General features: G+C 32.6%; 1 protein-coding gene across 4 annotated transcripts in view; it reads right to left on the reverse strand.

The window, feature by feature from the left end:
- LOC105432591 (protein O-mannosyl-transferase TMTC1-like) overlaps nucleotides 1-20871 on the reverse strand; it is a 119116-nt gene that overhangs the window by 11632 nt on the left and 86613 nt on the right. For all 4 annotated transcript variants that reach the window (XR_016141434.1, XM_089085457.1, XM_011647466.2 and 1 more), the window contains exons 7-11: nucleotides 19138-19327; nucleotides 14165-14286; nucleotides 13914-14078; nucleotides 13372-13485; nucleotides 2492-2632 (exon numbers count right to left, since the gene is read on the reverse strand). Coding sequence is in view for 3 of the 4 variants with exons in the window: in XM_089085457.1 (XP_088941583.1) it covers nucleotides 2492-2632; nucleotides 13372-13485; nucleotides 13914-14078; nucleotides 14165-14286; nucleotides 19138-19327 (732 nt within the window). In the remaining variant the exon portion in view is untranslated. The remainder of the gene's footprint in view (nucleotides 1-2491; nucleotides 2633-13371; nucleotides 13486-13913; nucleotides 14079-14164; nucleotides 14287-19137; nucleotides 19328-20871) is intronic.

The following is a 20871-nucleotide window of genomic DNA, read 5'->3' on the forward strand; positions in this document are numbered from 1 at the left end:
CACGCAGCCATGATGTTTAATATATACAATTTTTATATTTAACCAATATATTTTTTTTTAATAATTTTTTTTAATAAATTTTTTAAATTTTACAAGAGTTTTTTTATCAAACTAAATATATGCTATTTGAGTACACATAAATACGTGCGTCACAATTTCCATATTATATAGGTATATAAATAAAAGCTACACCAGAAGATTCCAATAGGATATAATAAACGAATAAAGTAATGTAATATAATTGGAAGATTGTCATTTATTATTCTTAATTAGTAATAAGCAATTCGATTCTAATTAGTGTCAATTATAAATTCCATGCATACCGTTCAAGCAATATTATTTAATTACTCGATATCGATTGTCCGCTGGTATGTCTCACTAATATCGTGGATATTTATTTCTTGCTTGAGGCGCTTTATTGTATGATAGAAATGCTACATATTTCAAAGTAAGTTGATAGACTGATAAAGGGCCAACGGAAAGCCAACGTTAAAAAGAGCAACGGAAAGGTACCACCGGTAAATTCGGCGTTCCCGTACAAATTGAACGGCAATTTCGCGAACGCGTCCGGTTGAATTATAGTCGTGCGCTTTCATGTAATCGACTTTGCGCCCGACAAAAGACTCGGTAATTGTCAGAGAATGGCCAATAATGCCGATCGACAATGCCGTTTTTACTGTTTACGCCCATAGCTCGAGCGATGCTTTTTACCAATATCGCTCTATCGACGTTTTCATCTGACGGAAAGAGGAAATACTAACCGATGAAAGAGCATTTATACAGATGCACACCCATCGGTATAAAAAATATACCTTCGATTAATTCAAAATATTTCAGAAATGGGTTCTGTTATGAATTATTTTTGTATGTTGTATCTTATGCTATTGTTTACTAAAATTTCCGATGAGACGATCTAATTTTGAATCGCGAGAGATGTTTTATATACTAACGTGATATATAAATATTCGGAAATCGAAATTGAAATCTTTCAAGAAAATAGATGTGCAATAAACATACTTTTAATATGTAATATATACTTATATCACATTATATTAGAGCCTTTTTATTTGTTATTCTTTCTAATATTTTTCTCCTAATTGACGCGTATTGAATTGTTATCGGAAATAAAATTTTGTATGATATCACTTTAATAATATATTTGAGAAATAAACAAATTAAGGGAAACTTCGCATATTTTTAAGAACAATAATAGTTTTGTATATTTTTCTGCATTTTCTTATAACAATAACATGAATAATGCATTCGCAACGATAACGCGCATCTCTGTAATCAAAACGGAAACGGAAACAAAGGCATGTGCCTCACGGTCTACGCGCGCATACATAGTTACTATTTCAAAGAGAGTCACCTTATTATTATAACGCACGTCGTATATGCACCAAATTTCTCATGCGTAAAATGTGTACATGCACAGCATCAGATTCCATGTATTTGAGCTATTGTATAATTTATTCAATATGCAAACGTTAATATATACATTATAAAATCAATTATATAATATAAATGGCACGCGTTATATTATATCGAAATTATAATAAAAACGGATTGAGTTAAAACGTATTATTTCTGATACAAAACGATGTTATTATATTATAGAAATATAATTTCGTTATGTTATGTCATTATATAAGATTGGCATGGAAAATCGTTGTATTAGATAATAATAGTTAATCGCTGATTGAATGATTAATCGCTGAATTATAGATTAAATATTTAAATTAGTATATAAAAAAGTTATAATTTATATAAATAAAGAATAAGTTAAAAATCTCTTTATATCAAATGTCTTTTCTTGACTATTCTATGTATGACATTATTAATAAAAAGAGCTGAAAATAATTTTTATTTTTACAATTTCCATTTTTTACATAATAATAATTTTAGAGATTAAAAAAAGTTATTGTAAATAGAAATATACAGAAAACACATATAAATAAAAACGAATGAGAAACTGAAAACATTTAATTAGTCGTTGCGTAAATATTTCATCGGATATATGCAGGTTTCAAATAAAATTTCTCAGCAGAAAGAGGAAGAGAAATAAATGAGATCGCTTGTTTTCACGATTTACGCACAATGAGCGGAAAATTGTTACATGTACGCATCGACCAGCCGCGTGTGTCCCATTTCTGCCCTTAATTAAATTTTAATTTATCAAGTAGGAAGACGTTAATTAAACTTTAATTTTAACCGTGCCACCGGAATTACAGTCCATGCTAAATTTACCGTTGGAAATGCGGCTCGCGCCGGGTCGATAACCCGTTGATATAATGGCGAACTAGTAGATGGGGAGATACTTTTATCATATAGGAGCAACCAACAGTTCCTAATAATTAATTGATATAATGCGATTCAATGAGTCATACCGGCGGCTGGACCAATTGATTAATTATATTAGCAACTGATAATCCGCAACGTTATATAATGCGTACCATCCTCCCAGAGAGAAAGTGTTTATTCATTCACTGACCTGTACAATCGTCCGAGATTATAATGAGCATTTACATGACCAGGTTGAGCGTTAATAGCTGCTAGAAAATGGTATTCCGCTTGATCGTCTATCGTTAGAGTTCCAAGATTATTATGTGCACTGGCGTATCCTGGCCAAAGCCTGGAACAAACAAAATTATTTTTTTCACATTTAATTCTATAATTTACACAATATTTAAAAAGTAATCGTCAATACTTTTAAAAAATGATGTTACTTTCATTCGAAAGTATTCTTCATTTACTTTCTTTAATATTATGTATAATTATGTATAATTTTAATTTAATCTAATTAAATTGATTTAATTGATTTGATTTAATTGTTATAATGATAATTATCTTAACGATATTAATTGTTATCCAACGATTTTAATAATTATCAAAAATTTTACAGTTCTATAAATCGCACGCGGTGTGAAATTACTTAAATGAATCATCGAACGCGAACAATTGGAGAATCAAGGAAGAAGAATGGTGAGAAGAGCAGAGTGAATTCGTCTAAAAAAAGAAGAAACAGAATGCGAAAGAAAACAAAAGGATAAATTGAACAGACCGCGAGACGGAGGCTCTACAAGCGAGATAATGGATCGGAATTACCTCTGACCGAATCCATTAGCCTTTGCTGGCGTTTGTCATTCTAACGGAATAGTATTTCCGGCTACGAATCACCATCGAACGTATTTTCAAAACGTACTGGAGATATTATTCGGCAAATGATCCGTCGATATTCTTGTTTAATAGATATAGCTGTCACATTTATTAAAGCTCTTATCAATTTAAATAAGTATATTATAATAAAGATTTAAATCTATTCAATCTATTTTTACAACTTTCAACCATCTGAAATTGGAATGTAATTAAAATATTTGAAGAGAAGCGCCGTAGCACATTTAAAAATGTACTTTCTCTCAGATTACTTTCCAATATTTGTCCCTGGAAGATATAATTTCGATTTTGAAATATTCTTATATATAAACGTAAGTCATGAATAATGCTTGTAAGATATTGCAGCAATGACATTAAATGAAAACTAGAAATTGGATGTATTACATATTGCGCGCGACTTTGGCTCAACGTCAACGCGTAGCTGTATCGGAAAATATTAGAAGAGGAAGATATCTACCAAGCTGAATCCAGGGATGTCGTAGCAGTATAACGGTATAACGGCCCGGCAGGGGTTACTTCCGAGAACTCGGTAAGGGACCGTCAAGGGCGAAGAAAAATACGGAGATAGGATTCGCGTAAGAGTTACACAGCGGAATGAGAAAAGCCGATAAAAGTCCAAGAGGAAATCTAACGCCACTATCTCGATACTATTTCGAAGAAAAAGATAGAACTCAGTCATCGTTCTATGTACATATATATATATATATATGTATCATTTTTTGCGAAAGTTCTATTTCCATATATGCATTTGTATAACTGTGATATAATTATTCTTGACGGAGAATAATACTTTATAAAATTCTTGATAAGATAAATTCAACGAGAAATTGCACGAAATATTCTTTTACCATTGCTCAAAATTCTTTATCGAGATGCAGCGTTGGCGCTTACGACGAAATGGAAATTTTTTTTGTCGCAGACACCGCGACGCGATCATGGATATAGGTAGTTATCAAATTCCCTGGAATTTCTTCCGCCGGTCTTAAAATGCAGACATGCCTTGTACCTTGGCTTCTCTGCCTCCGGAGAAGAGGATTGCGTGGAAGATATGCGTTGCTTTCGTCGAGGATAAGTCACAATCCGTGAAAATACTAAGAGTGTGCGTGGGGAGTGAGAATACAAGGCAATGGAGAACGACGAGAAGGTATATCCGAGAAGTTGTAGCTAGCTTGCATGTCTTCTTCCAAGAAAATTCGGTCGAGGATCGCGACGGATTCAGAAGTTGCTAAAACTCGGCACGGCTCGAGGGAAAGCATTGTCCTGTCGAATACGATGAGAATTCTTTTGTGAAGAATTGACGGAAGTTGCCGTTTAGCCAAAGTGACATCCCGCGGAGGAGAAGCGCCGGTGCGTAAAATCTGAGTTGTTTGAAAGATGTCTTAATAGGATCAATTAGGAAACGAGAAGGGCAAACCATCCGTGACGAAGAAATCGTTCTAGAAGAGATGATCTGCACATTCTTCAAGCGTAAATTACAAATGACACGATTACGAAGGACCGCAGTCATTATTTCTCGCGGGAAAAAATTACTGGTCACGCTCGATAACTTTCTTTTAAATTTCAAATTATGTAAAAACATTCCCATCTTTTTCTAGAATTAATTTCTTACTTTATTCCGAGTTATTCCGGTTGAAATATGTCAGGTCAAATCCTTCTGCAGATAATTTTCATACGCGACAACAAATGCTGCAGTCAGCTAAAAATCTTATTTATAACTTTCATTAATCTTCACTTATAATCTTCCATCTCCCCGTTGTTTTCTTTATCCTTATATCTTATATATCAGTTTAACTATTTTAATTATGAAGATGAGAGAAAAAAGATATTCCCAGCCTTCTTTCCGGTCAATCTCGAAGCGATATTTGATGCATCGCACGTTTCTGAGAATAATTCGAGATCGAGTTAAGAGAAAATCAATCAGCCGTTTCGCAAACTTCGTTAAAAGTTTTCGCGTGTGTGCGCGAGCGTATGCGAACGGATGTGCTTGAAAATCACGGCTTGAAGAAAGTCGAAGAGGACGTACTTTGCGTACTGGGTCGCTTTGCGAGGCTTTTTGCAGCGCATGTGATTAAATTGTCGCGTCTTTCATGCTTGGCAGGCAAAGCGTTTGATAATCCCGGATTTTCATATCTCGCAATCTACATAGGCTATATCAGCTCGCTTCGTTGCCCGGTCTCGATGCAACATGCTCACTACCGTGTGCAAAACAACCTCGGGCTAGTCGCCTCCATAAAGCTGTACAAAGTTTTAATGAAGGCCATTTTGTCGAATGGCTTAGCTGCGCAACAATTTTTCATTTGTGCTGCGGCACACAAAAGCGGCACACGTTTCTAGCAAGTAATCCATCCGGAAGATACGACCAATGCAGAATTTACAAAGTGAAAATTTAATATAATCGTGTCATTGTATATTTATGATTGTGTCCGTATGAATGCTGAATTGTTCAGGTTAAATAATATAGAATGTATTACTACTAAAAATAAGTTCAAATGAAATTGTTGAAATGTTTGCGTCCATGTATGTATACATTTTTATAATATAATAATAAGCACAAATATTCAGCTTGATTCCAGTTTAGTCTATTTTTGTTTTCAATTTGTAGTCTACTAAGTTACAAATTATTTATATTTTTCAAATAAATTGTTATATATAATATTATAAAAATTTCATATTAAAAAGAATAGCTGAATTTATATTTTTTAAGCATTTTTTAATAACTTTTCAATGAAATACATCAATATTCTATACATTGATATATTAATAGTTAATTATTAGATCGTACAAAGACAATTATGTGATCAAAATATTAAAATAATTAAGCGAAAAATAATTGTCCATCGAGGATCTCTTTCCTTCCTTTCAACTCGAGATTTTCTCGTGACGTCCGGAATATGTGCTGTCGAAAACTAGTGTAAAAGATGGAACGCCGTACAGTGGTCTCCGGAGAGGGACGCAGAGAAACCTCGATATTTACACGTCAGGGGTTGCCACCCCCGTAAGTATCCAGCGGGGTGCCGCGTGCCAGGAGTGTCTCTTTATTGGATAATAAATAACCTGTTTCATTTATAAGAAGGAGATAAAGTGTGGTAGACTATGTTCCCCAGATAGATCCTTCCTCGCCGACCGCCTTCCCATGCAGCATCATTTCCCGGAAGTTGAAATTGCCAAGTATACGAACTGTACTGCAAGTATTGTCTAACATTTATTTAATACATCTGACATGACAGACTTTTTTCGTTACCACAAATTGTACGATACAACGAGAAGAGTATATAAGTAGTTGAGATGTAAATATATTAAACAGAATATATTGATAACTTTTTTTGAATTTAGTATGGTTTTGCAAACTAAATATCACTTGATAATTACAAAAAACTGCGCTTAATTTTAACGCTGTTGTATTAAAAAATTAGAAATTAATTTATTTTTAGGACAAATAAATAATATATGAATAAATATATATAAAATAAAATATATACATTCTGTTTACAATAAATATATTCTGTAATTTATATACATAAATGAATCATATTTATTCGAAGTTAAGAAAGTATTCCAACATTAAGATAATTTTTTCTAAGTGGTAAGAAATAAATTGGGAAATATGTCTCAAAAGAAAAACAGAACATTTACAATCTATAATGTTTGAAGATGTTAATTTAAAAGTTACGTTTGAATTTTATGTTGAGAAAAGAAGAAACGATAATCTCGGACATTGAGGCTATAAACTAAATTTAAATTTAGATTCGAATACTGTGTTCAACGAAGTCATCGCATTGCAACTTGGTACTGTTGGTGTTTATCGTAAAAGAAAGCTCGTCCGTGGCTAATCTAAGACGGCTTAGTTCTTGCACGATTCCCCCTCGTAATTTTCGGTACACTAGCTTTATGGTGGCAGAGCATCGTAAAGTTAAGACAGAGACGATGCTGGACATTTGAAGATTGAGAAAAAGAAAGAGATAAGGAACTTGGATAGAAAAGTATATATATATATATATATATATATATATATATCAGATCTTTTATCATATCAATTTTGCCGCATAAACGAAACTGCAAATAAAACTGCAAATAAAAATACATTCTGTTCATTCAATTAAATAAACATAAAAAATAATTTTTTAAAATTAACATTTATTTATCTTGCTCTATCATCACATTGCATGCTTTATATTAAAATAATTCTAATGATTTTTTTGGTGAAAAATTTGAATGATGTATGTTATAAATATTATAATTAGAATTAATTTTGAATGTTGCTAGGACATTGCTCTCTATAAATATCTCATTGCGAACGTGAAACAATGACGGAGCGTCGCCGTCGCTTCGTTGCACCACGAAGAATCGATGAGCAAACTATAGGCTCGCATTGCTCGCACGTCGGAAACGTCGGTGGATAAATTGACCGCACGGCTTCCCTTTTCATAGCACCCTCTACACCGCATTCATTGTATACATGTACGTTTCATGTTGGTTCAATACGTTTTGATCGATCCGATAGATTGTAAAGAAAGAGTTTCATATGAGTCCAGTAATTACACATATAATATAAAAAAAAAAAAAACATTTTAACACGATAACAGTATTTTGTATAATATTCTGTATAATAATAAGGAAGTAATAACATTCTCAGTTTAAAGTGTAGAATACTTTTGCAAACCTTAAGATAACAGTATTATTTTGAACATTATAAATTGAACCTTATAAATACGTACGAGCTTTAAAGCGTAAAACATTATTAAAATCGTAATACTTAGGATACAGCGAGCGCTACTAAACAACTATACGAACTTTTTCGTATAGCTTCAGTCTTATGCAACGTAACCGCGTCTTATGCAAACTGAGTTATGGTAGCTTTATTCCATTATTTTTGTACTGAGCACAAGAGAGTTGCGCTTTTTGAACTAATAAGTATGCTGCGCAATAAGTATATACAATAAACTTTTTAATAACTGACCTTTTCCGTTTATATTTTTAAAAAAAGTCGTCATTGTGGAAGATCACGTTGAACGATTAAATGTCAACGCGAAAGCTCTCATTTAGATGAAAAAATAAACCAAATGTAAAAAGCCATTCATATTAATTGAATAGCTTTATATTGCGGATGATTCTTGCAAAATACACTCAGGGAGAAATACGCAGTAAATTATTGTTAGACCATCGATATTATTCAGACAAAGCACCACCGTATACCACCGCGACTCGTTTCTGAATGTTTCCTTCTACGAGCGATTGTCCCGAGAATTTTTATTGCGGATCAGCGTATTCAAGGGATTTCCTTCGCACTTGATTTACTGGGAGATACAGAACTTGCACACACCGAGCATGGTTTTATGCTCCGGGCTGAATAATAGTAAAAGCACGGCGTCGTAAAACTGCAATCAAATAATGCATTATCGTAAATATACGGCTGTATAATGTCCGTGTAAAATTCTGATGGTTTATATATCTCGTCCATGGCCGGTATCTATGGTCCAGCAACAATGCATCATCTGAAAATGGCGCAATGCTGGTTTTGCCACATATCATAAATAATGATATCAACTATAACCGAAAATTTTGAAAGCGCTAATGTATTTTTATGGATACATCCAAATTTCCGCGATGCTCATTTAAATTAATTATCTCTTTTATACAGAAAAATAAAATTTTTTTTCTCGAAAACTCAAAAAGTAAAAATATTTAGAAATTATTCTTTGTATGCACTTTTAATATTTGCTCTAGTTTTTTATAAATATATTATATGTTCACACATACATACTCACACACATACTCACATATATACATTATTATTAAGACGAAAGACATTTCGATTAAAAAATTAAGAGATTAAAGAGTAATTCTAATTTTTTAAGACATACAAAATTATGATTAAAGATCTGTTGATATAAGGAAAGTACGAAATAAAGCTTTAACATTTCGTAATTATTGACCAAAAAAGCGAAAAGATCGTTGGGGAATAACGTGACTATAAACCGAAATAATCGAAAAGAGAGAAGAGGAGATGAGTAAAAGAGAGTGAAGGAATGCGTTTTTTTCATGATACGGTCTATTTTTTCCAGCGAATGAACAGAAAAGTCGCATCTTACCTCGATTTCATGACGTTTCATCGACCGAGTATGTTCGCCTCTTCTCTCTCATTTCATTTTGCCTTCCTCTTTATCCTTCGCTCATAATTCTCAGAACACCTCGCACCATTCTTTTCAAATGCAATAAGTGCTACAGAAAGAAAAGGAGAGAAAGACGGGAATAGGAAGCACTGTCTTGGAACACCCCGAGAGAACTCTATGTTCTTCCGGTGACGCTCAATTATTACTCGTGCACGGACCAGGTCAATCTCAGGCTACTTTAAATTACTTACTCAGCGTGATATTCCAGAGGGAGAAGAAACTTCGTCGTGGGTTTCCTCGGGGAAATTTCGTACGACAGATCGAAAACTAATTCGTCGCGCGAGGATCAAAACTAAAGCGAAATGTTGGAGGCAATGAATGAGACGCAGCGAGACGAAGAGAAACGCAGAATTCACAAGGAGAATCGAATCATTATTCTCGAGCAAAGTTTTATGGAATCGCACGTTTAGTAATACAATCGTAAAATGTTATTTCGAGCACGGGGATAAACAAGAGAAAAGGCGGTCTTTTGCCAATCTACGATCGCCAGCATCGCGTTATGCGTTGACTAAAATAGCGAGCGACGATGTGACGATTTGGCGCGGAGGAAACAAGCGGAGGAAATTGCCAGTTAGTTGAAAGTTCGATTTTTCAGAGCCAATACTGGTCGATTTGCAGGATGCGATGCAGCGATGGTAACGAAAAGTGGCAGAAAAGGGGATGCAGAATAGAGAGAAAGAGAGGAACAAAGAAAAAAAAGAGGTGCAACCTGCATAGAACGGCTAGAGAGCTCAACGTAGGTAGGAAATGAGATCTACAAGTGAGCGAACTGGACAAGCGCGGGTATATCGCCGAAATGCAATTTTCATCCGACTGCAGTTGCCTGCTTCTGCAACGCAACGGCTGCAGCTGCTGTCGCGCCGACCAATTCTCTCCCTCTTCATCTCTCTCCTCATCTGTCCCAAGTTTTTATTCCACACCGCGTCACCATTTCCTCGATATGTTTACTGGACTGATTGCATTCGCGTAGATAAATAATCTGTTATTACGATAAAACAATCTGCGCGCGATGTTGCGAAATACGTCGTGACACGTAGGGCTGGCATATGCTAATATGTACAGAGAGCGTCGACCCGATTTATTGGTACACCGCAGACGATTGCTCGATGATGAATAGCGTGCCACATCGCAAAAGTACACGTTGCAAAAATGTAAAGTGCGATTACGCTTATTTTTCTACAGAAGATTATTTTTTACGCTACGATAACTCTTGCCGAACGATTCTTGTGCCGGATGGGATAACAAAATTCGCGAAATACACGTAGGAGAAAAACGCGCAGACAGCAGTATAGAAGAGATATGAATAACTAGAGAGAGAAAGAGAGAGAGAGAGAGAGAGAGAGAGAGAGAGAGAGAGAGAGAGGAGGGCAACGGAAAAAAACGAACGACTGGTTACCACTTCATCTGGAGCGCAGTCGAGCTACGGCTAATTAATGCACTTTTGTCGGTTTGCTGCGACTCTGTTCGTGCTGTGCACGAGAAACGCAATGGGGAAAAGGGGGAAAAGGGTAGAAAGAGTCGTTGAGAAGCAGAGAAAAGAGTCTGCATATGGTAATAAGATTGTATTACGTCGACTACCCTTTTATGATATTCTGTCTGTTCTGTCATGTTACACACAGCGGAATATAAATTAAGTAAGTGAAAATAGATCATCACAGAAGAGAAATTAAGATAAAGACGTGATAATAAAGCGATACAATATAAATGCAATTATTTCAAAAGATTTCTGTGATAATATCATTCTATGGAAATTGTGAAAACCTGAGGTAAAAAACAAGCATTTGGTGGGTTGGTTAAAAAAATGTAAATCGTGGATTTGCAATTATATTGTGCCAGTGAGTTTATGCATTAATTTACTGTCATGTATATATCTATCCCAAAGATGAAAGAATTATTACAAAGTTACAGAAAGTATGAAGCCGAAAGTTGATAAAATTCCTCAGTAATGCTGAAATTTATAAATAAATCTTCTTAATTACTTTTTCTCTCCTTTCATGAGATATTCTCTATAAAAGTTATAAAACTGTGCTGGACACAAGCGTGTGTATTCACCGTCACGACACGTTCTTTTACAAAACAGAATTCATATTCATGAATTTGTGTTTGATCTCTACTCATCCATAATTTTTATCAAAATTGATACGTAAGTACAAAATGAAATAAACGAGAGATTTTCTACAGAATTTCGATCTATAATAACTCAACAAACTCTTGTTTAAAACGATTATTCGCGATAACCGATTATCGATTATTTAATAGACAAATTCGAGATTATTTTCTTCTGATCGACGAATATCTCAAATAGCTGCAATACATATTTATAGATATATCACGATAAATATTAGAAACATGTATAATTTAGTTATTTTAAGTAATTGTTTACTAGACTTTCTTCCAAAATTGTTTTCGAAAATATATAATTCAATAAATTTATTATGTAATGATAATCATAATAAAATAATTATCATTTCCTCTACGATTCGAATAATTTTTAAATAAGTCTCGCATTAATACTTGAAAATAAATTTCCAAATAATTCTACTTATTTTAGTAAACTATATTTATGTAATCAGATTATCTCTTTTACGCATAACACTAAATTATGCGAAAAAGTTTTTCACGATATTACCGTTTGATTTTTTTAATAGTTATTTTTAACAATAAAAATTAAATATGTATGTTACTGGAAACGTTTGCTTAAAAAATAAACTATAGATCTGATATAATATTCAAAGTATCTTATATTATATAATATATTCTATATTTTATTTTTTTATTTTATTTAATATACTCTATATTTTTATTTTTATTTATATTAAAAATTTATTTATTTATTTATTTATATTAAAAATTTATTTATTTTATTTATATTAAAAATATTTACATATATTTCTGATTATACAGCAATAAAATTCTTAATTCTAAAAGTATTTTTAATTTCCACACCAATTTAAAAAGATAACTATGTAACTTCTCTTGTAAAATATAATTTATTGAACTTATGAGTTTGATTTGCCTAAATTATTTAATTAAATAATTCTTTAATTAAATGTATATTATTTGTGTGTGTAATTCTTTAATTAAATAATTATTTAATTAAATAATTCTTTAATTAAATAATTCTTTAATTAAATAATTCTTTAATTAAATAATTCTTTAATTAAATAATTTTTATTTAATTAAATAATTATTTAATTAAATAAGTCTGTTATTATAAATGACAATTCATTCATTTTTGTTAACTTTTGAATCTAAGAGCTTGGATGTAAATGTAATTCAATTCTATTTCTAACATGCAATATCTTTCTCGTATTCGATAAAAATAGGTTTCGTAGAAACTGAGAGAAGATTTGAAAATAGAATGAAAAAAGGGATACTATATTCACATGTTGCAATGCTGGTAACAATTTAATAAGATTTATAATAATTTATGAGATAATAAAAAACTTTATTGATTTAATTATATTGGAATATAATATTTATATTGGAATATAATGTGATCTTCAGTTTTCATTATGTTATCACACGTTTCAACATATATATACATATATATAAACACGATTCCATTTATTTTATAGATAAGTAGTATGTCAAAGAAAGCTTATCGAAAAATGATAAATCGAAATGTACTTACTTCTATAATGTATAATATTTAAAATATATCAAAGAAAAAAACTAAAATAAAATCATATATACTAACCGAATACAACATAAAACAGTTATTAAGATAGAAATGATAAAAGGACAATCTAATCAAATCTCTGTTATTAATAAACAAATATCGTAATTATTTATCAAATTAAAAAAAAAAATATGCCTAAAATATATGTATATATATTTTCAGAAGTGAGTAATCTCTCAATTATTAATTATATTTATTAAAAATATCTTAGAGAACTCTCAAAGGTTTGTAGTTATATTTGTCATTGTTCTCATGCAAGTAAATAAACTCAGAGTAAATTACTCTTATTCCAACGTGTATCTGGAGAGTTTATATACGGTGCGAGAAAGAGAAACACATACTTACCAGAGAGCCAACTGATAATGGTGGACCGCAAGGTTTGGTTGCGACGTGTCTTTAAGGAAGTTAGCAAAGTTGTAATGCATCTTGGCATTGTAGGGTAGAGACCGCAGACCCGCTCTGAAACAAGGCGATTTGAGGTCAGATGAGACCATCCTCTCGACCTCGACACGATCCTACCACCCTCGTCATCCCATATCTACGTTAGTTATGTATGTTTTGCGACCCATACATAGCCAATCGCCGTCTGCACACTAATGTTCCAGTTCTTTAATGTACATACTACTGGCATCACGCCAGTCTCCTTGTTTAAGAAACTAGGCACTCGTCGTAAATGTCCACGATGTCTTCGCGTGACAAAATCATTCTTATCGTAATTGCAAGGTTCAGATACAATTGCATGCGATATTATTTATATTTGTCATTAGCGCGAGGATTTAATTCAAAGTTAAACGAATACTCCATAATATGATCGATCGGCAAGAAAAGTTTCTCTACTTAAAAGATTCGAGTTACTAAAATACATGGCACGTAAAATAATCACATACTTGATTAAAGTCTCTCTAGATGTCCAATCGTTATTCCGAAGAACCGTTTTGAAACATCCTAAAACGAGCATGAGAACTACGCCTGTAGTGATCCAGCTTCTTCGTCGTGGTACAGCAGTCCAGCTCAGCTGCATACCATAAACGATCAAAATAATCCATCCGACGCTGTAACAGTATATGAGGAATTCATACCGCTTGTTGTAATAATCATTGTGCTAATGTTAGAATGTGTAATGTTGTAACAAAATTACCTCGGTGTATACAAAACTCGCTCCGCCACAACAAAACCCACAGTAACAAAAAGATTGGACGCAGGTAGGAACGGCAGCACGAGAAACATCCAGCCAAGAACAAGAGGTGGATGCCTCTGTTGCTAAAAAGAACAAGAAATATGATATATTACTTTAGATGTCCGTTGATAAATATAGTTTAAATTTTCATTAAATCCTCATCCAACTCTACTGCATCAAAATCTCTTCGAGTAAACTACGTAAGTTTCGTCATCTTTACCGGATAAGTGTATTCGATTAAAGTTTATGTTATACTGGCAAGTTTATGTTGCTTTTACGTACAACTCACCATACTCATAAAATTATGTTTAAGTCGTGCACTCACAAGTTTTAAATGTATAATAAATAATGATTCAAGGAGCGATATATCCCGATTTGTTCAAAAGATAAATTCCAAAGTATCGAACAATATTTCGTGTGTCAAATTGGCATATTAATTTATGAAAATTTATTAATTATTGAGAGTTCTAGCTTTATTTTGAATAGTTTTGTAACTTAATTAGATTAGAAACAAACAGTTCAAACATGCAAACAATGAGTTTTTACGGAGTGATTAGTTTCGAACATAAAAATATTTTTGGAGAAATTATCTAGGTAAAATTAAATAAAATGAAATTATACGTAATACTTTAAAATGATATAATATCCACGATATTTTTGGAAAAACAGAATGTTTTTAATAGAATGAGTTTTTACGGAGTAATTAGTTTCGAACATAAAAATATTTTTGGAGAAATTATCTAGGTAAAATTAAATAAAATGAAATTATATGTAATGCTTTAAAACGATACAATATCCACGATATTTTTGGAAAAACAGAATGTTTTTAATGGAAGTATAAAAATCCAATAATTAACCATAACGGACGGCAATTTTCAAAAATTCATTAACGAAAAAATAATATATTTTAAAGCTTTTAATAGTCTTATCCTTTTTTTTTCTCTATTAGAAATTATATTTTCTCTTATCATCTGCATTGTAAAAAACTCAAATAATAATAATAATAATACGTAGGTAAGCTAAATAATGTGAGCGATGAAACATTTATTTCGAGATTTCTGTGTCCATTTCCGTAAAAAGGACATATATTCAGAGATCCGAAAAACAGCGGTCATTGAGGTTTTAAATAATTAAGTGTTGCTATCCGTAAAATATCGATTCAATCAAAAGAGAGAATGGCAGTCAGCACAACAATTTACTGTGTAATGATGATTTAATGAATTTGATTGTCAACCGAGTTTTAATTTGATACTTATTTTTAATAATTTTTCTCAATAATCATCCTGTAACACAAAAATAACAAAACGTTTTGAAATCGAAAATATCGATTGCTCGTGTAATCACTGATTTCCGCAAATCAGTATCATTATGAAATAAAATATCTATTTAATATGCCATAACTCCACAACGGTTGACACCGTGAATGCCGAGAGTGTTCGTACGAAGTTATTGCATAAATCGAAATATCAGAAACTTTCATCGCCTAAACTGCAGATTACCTCTGCAGTTTACGAGAGAAAAGCATGTTTACGAGGCAAATGCATCATAAACCTATGCTATCACACGACACGCACGGATCGTTATCTTACGAAGATGAAGGGAGCATAGTCGGACTGCGACATGCATCTTCACACGTATGTACACGCATGTGCACTTTCATGTAACAGAAGGTGAACAGTCAGGAAACAGTATACCAAAATGAAAACACATAAAATGGACAGGCACAGATTCACAGATTCTGAAAGCTCGTGCGCGTCATGTCCGTTATATCGTAGCATTGTATGAATTAAAGACATTGAACAGAAGAGAAAAATACGAAAAAAAGTTTATATTTAAAAAATTATCTGGAACCTAAATCCGATCGGAAAAAAAACAGATGGGAGTATTTGTATCGAATATTGAAAGGGATATAAAATTTCAACAAACATGGATATTCTCGTTAAAACCGATTGCGATGATCTAGATAAAAAAAAAAGGAACAATAATAGTATTTAATAGTATTTGCTGTGAAAACAGAATTAGGATACACATATGATATTAATGCGGAGATCGAAAACGTTCAGCTTGATGAAAACGCAGAATGACTATTTACAGGCTATTTAGTTTCTCTTCAATAGTTTAAAAAAATAAATATGAAAATAGAAAATGTAATTTAATAGAAGTCAAAGATTATTATTTGTGAATATATCTGGTGGAAGAAGTTAATGACCTTCTTTTCAGATTTTTTTCATATTATGTTTCTCGCGTGAGTCATTTCATTTTCTTTATATAATGATATATATATATATATATATATATATATATAAATAACAAATTTATGAAAATATTGATGATTGTAGTAATCGTGCTATAATAGTAATTGTGTAATAATAATGTTAAAATATTAATACAAAGAGTTCATAAGGTTGGAAAAAATTGAAGTTAATTATGTTGGGAAAAAAGGAGATATTTTTTGATGACATTAATATATTCGAAAAGTCGAAAATGATTATTTTAGTCGTGAACTCTATGAATCATCATAAAAGCATCAAGAAAAATTAATAAACCAACGTAATTTTACTATGATCATGTTTTATCACTTTCTTGATAATATTCTAGTTGTAACATAAATAATGAAAAAGATAAACATAAAAATAACACAAAGAAAAAGACTTGTAGCCGCAATAAAATGAATTAAATTTAAATTATTTAAAAGAAAGACAAGGTAATTATTTTAAATATGCTCTTGTTGAAAGAAAAAATTAATTGTAACGAAATGTGAAATGTTCGTTCAAAGTTATCGGAAAAGATAACATCGTCCAACTCATGTACAAAAGTGCAACATGAACATATTAACGATATTGTAAAAGAAAGTTTGAAAGCTGCTGCAAGCGTCGCGATGTCAGCAGAGACGTCTTTGAAAAAAGTTTGGAACGAATTTCAAGATAAATTAATGCAAATTTCAAGATAAATTCCTACGCAAAATTATAAATAAAAAGTAATAACTACTTAAATAGTTTTTCAAAAAAAGAGACACTCTTACAAGCTTAGAAAAATTAGCAATTTTGCGAATTTTTTGAAAAACGAAGAACAAAACGAGCTGATGAAAAAGAATTCTTTGATCATGATGCGTGGAAAATGAGAATGTATTAGAAAAAACCTACCTTGCAAATGCTGTAAATGTAACTGTGTCGGCAAACGAAACGAGCACTAGTGTTATCGAAGACAAACATCAAAGTGGCGTAATGATAGTAGTATCGTTATCCAATTCACATACAAAAGTGTAGACAAAGCAGGGCTCAAAACGTCAGCGAGAATCAGTAGAAACATTTTTCAGTTCCGTAAATTACCGAATGAAAGAAAGTATATAAAAATATAAATATTGTTAATAACATAAAAGGAAGTTTGGAAGCTATCACAAATATTATAATATTTGCAAGTGCAATGTCTTCGACTAATATTGAAAACATAAATAAACAAGATTCGAAACTATTGTTGTTCAAATTGTATCTTGAATCACGAGTAGACAATATATTTTCTTGGCAAATTGTACAAAATCATGAATATAAGAGTATTGAATGAATATAAGAGAAAAGTAAAAAATATCTATAGAAAAAAATTTCAAGAAAAATATTGCATGTAGATTGACAAGATTAAAAAATAATAAGAATTAAAAATAATAACGTTTTGAGAAATTTTTTATCTCATATTACATGTAATATTTTTTATATTTGCAGGCATATTACATGATTGTTAAACATGATTATTATATTTTTTTAATAAAAATTATATATGATAAAGTAGTATCGATAATGTCGATAGATATTAAAGCTCTGATAAGTAGAAGGAGCATTATCTTGAGTAGTACAATATCAACAATTTATTTAATTTAATGAATGTGGTTTATATTGCACCATAAATTTAAATGAAATCTTAAAAAGGTATTATTTATACAACGTATAAAACACATTTTCTACATAAAAATATAATTTCATTAGCTTTGTTTTCTTGGAAAAAGTATTGCTAAATTAATATTCATGTTGAATCATGAAAAAGTTGTAAAATAAACTTTTACAAATTTGCAAAATCTTGCGATTACGCTAAGTAATGAAACTGTAAATATGTATACATCAGAAAAAGAGATGACAGAACAGAGAACAACTATACTTAAAAAAAAATCTTTCCTCTCTCGTAAATGCCTGATACACTGCAAGCGTAAGAGTAAGGATGACCCCATTCAAGAAAAAGACGTCTGTTTCCACTTCGTGCCTGCGAAGAGCTAGGTAATCGCCGGCGGCTAGTCAAGCGTGTGAAGTAACATTAAAAGCATAGATATGACCTCTTTGAGGAAAAGTGACCACGTACCGACAGCGAACGTTAAAGAGGTCATTACGCCGAAGGCTCAATTATCGTTACGAATGATCCAAAAGGCGCAGAGAACAGAAGTAATTTACGAGATATGCGCTTATCGATTGACTTAAAGTTTGTATCGTATAGTTACTATGGAACTTCTTTAATGACTCTCTGAACCGAGCAGAACTTTATTGTTGTCGGACCGTTGCCAACACGTATCGAAGTACTACGTTTCTTATGTTACGTACTTATAGTTGAAACGTTTAATCGAGGGATGACATTTCACGGACGATAACTGGCGGTCATTCCGTTTTACGATTTCATAAAGTGACCGATAACATCGGTGAGTTTACAATACCGACCACTTGACAAGAATAACTTTCTTTGTATTTTAAAATTAAAACAAAATAAAATTAAAACAAAATAAATTTTATAATGTCATTAAATCTTTTATTAAAGTATTATATCGAAGAGAGAAAATAGTAAGTGATTTTTTTCGATGCTTGAAAGAATATTTATGTATTGCTCACAATAATTTATATGCAAATATTTAATTATAGTTTGACTACACACAATCTATGATTTGGCAGATCAAATTTTACCTCGAAATCCGTGAAAGCTTTGTACGTGAGAACCAGGCAACCGCCGAAGAATGTACAGGTGGCTAGATTTCTGGTATCCGTAAAAGACGTAACCAAAGGAACAGATCCCATTTGCCAATCATGGGACAGTATAGCTGGACACAGAAGCAACCAACAATTCAACGCTGCCAAGTAGCAAAAAGTCAATAATCTGAAATCAAGAACAATTATAATTAGATACAATACACACAGTTACATTTAAATTAAAAATAAAACATCTTTGAATATTATATAATTATTAAAATCCTATTCGTTTGATCTCGTTAGCTCGAGAAATTATTACACTTCTATTTGACACTGACGAACGAAATTGTTGTCCCGACGCCTGTCTTTTTCCGAGGAAAATTGGCCGCCCGATTGTCACGACGAAGGCAAGGTCCTCGCGACCGGTATTGTCCTCTTGGCACGAGCTGAAGAGATCGGCCAATGGGCCTGGAGTGGTATCCTCCAGTTGCTGACATCGAGGTTCCATTTTCTCACTATCAGCATCTACCGATATAATCACCGATATAATGCCCACCCCCTAGTATCTCCACGGCAAGCGTCTGTGCGATCTTCGACGAGGATATTCTCGGTATATCGTCGCGCTTCTCGGGACGGCTTACTCGGCAAGTCTATTGTCTCGCGAACAAGCTCACGCACACTACGGGCGGCATAACGCGCTGGTAAATATTCGCCCATGCCGTTGTGAGTGTTAATTCTGATGGCTCATAAGTCCCTCTAATTGTTCCCGGCGCCAGATGCAGCGACACCGAGCATCGGCTTTATTCACCGGATAGTCGAAAAGTGAATGAGTAGAAATGGAACGTGAGATATAAGAGATCCTAAAGACCATTCTCTTAATATACACAGTTGCGATACAAAAGCGCGAACTTATCTATGTATAAAGATAAGAGAGGAATATCACAAATTACGATGGAAATACGATGGAAATTTATAACGGTGTATGCTATTGTACATCGCGATCGTTATATATCATCGCGAGTTAAATAAATTTCCCCTGTCCGCCATTTTTGATAACGTATATTCAGCCGGTAATATGACTTTTTAATGTATTCTAATGAATCACTGTTTCCCCTAAATGGTACATCAAAACGTACTGAGAGGCATTAAAATTTAAATATAGAGAGACTCCCTAATTGCTCCCTTGGCGCAAGAAAAATCTACATTCTGCGCAGCGCGATTGTTCTAAATGTTCCGCGATTTAACGATATTTATCTCTTTGTTATTTCATGCCTGAGCACGTATATTGTACTGCTACTTGCTAATTAATATCCATCTCTTGGACAGTCGGGAAGTGAAAAACGCAATGTAACTCGGAAAAAACAAAGGCAATAATGTATCTTGGCTCTGAGCGGCCGTCCTTTTTCTGCATAATTTTTCTTGCCGGCCATCTATATTTTCATTTCGTTGAAATGATTGATGAGAGTTCCTGCATCACGAGTTCGCGAGACACGGGAATAGGAAGCGCCTGATGCAGGAATAAGGGGCGATCTGAAATGTCAAAATAATAATTTGTGGCATATGTCAAGTGCGACGCACGTACTGCCATATGAAAGAGTAGGATTTTCCCGAGAAAACGGTTGCAGAGAGTGACATATTCCCGCACGTCCACTCTTTTTGGAAATCGCGGGTATTACAGAGATTGCTATAAATCTAGGAAGGATATTCTCAGATTTGTGGACTTTCATGGAC

The sequence above is a fragment of the Pogonomyrmex barbatus genome, unplaced genomic scaffold (assembly GCF_055798465.1).
Source record: "Pogonomyrmex barbatus isolate J1 unplaced genomic scaffold, ASM5579846v1 scaffold10, whole genome shotgun sequence".
In the NCBI taxonomy this organism is placed as follows: domain Eukaryota; kingdom Metazoa; phylum Arthropoda; class Insecta; order Hymenoptera; family Formicidae; genus Pogonomyrmex; species Pogonomyrmex barbatus.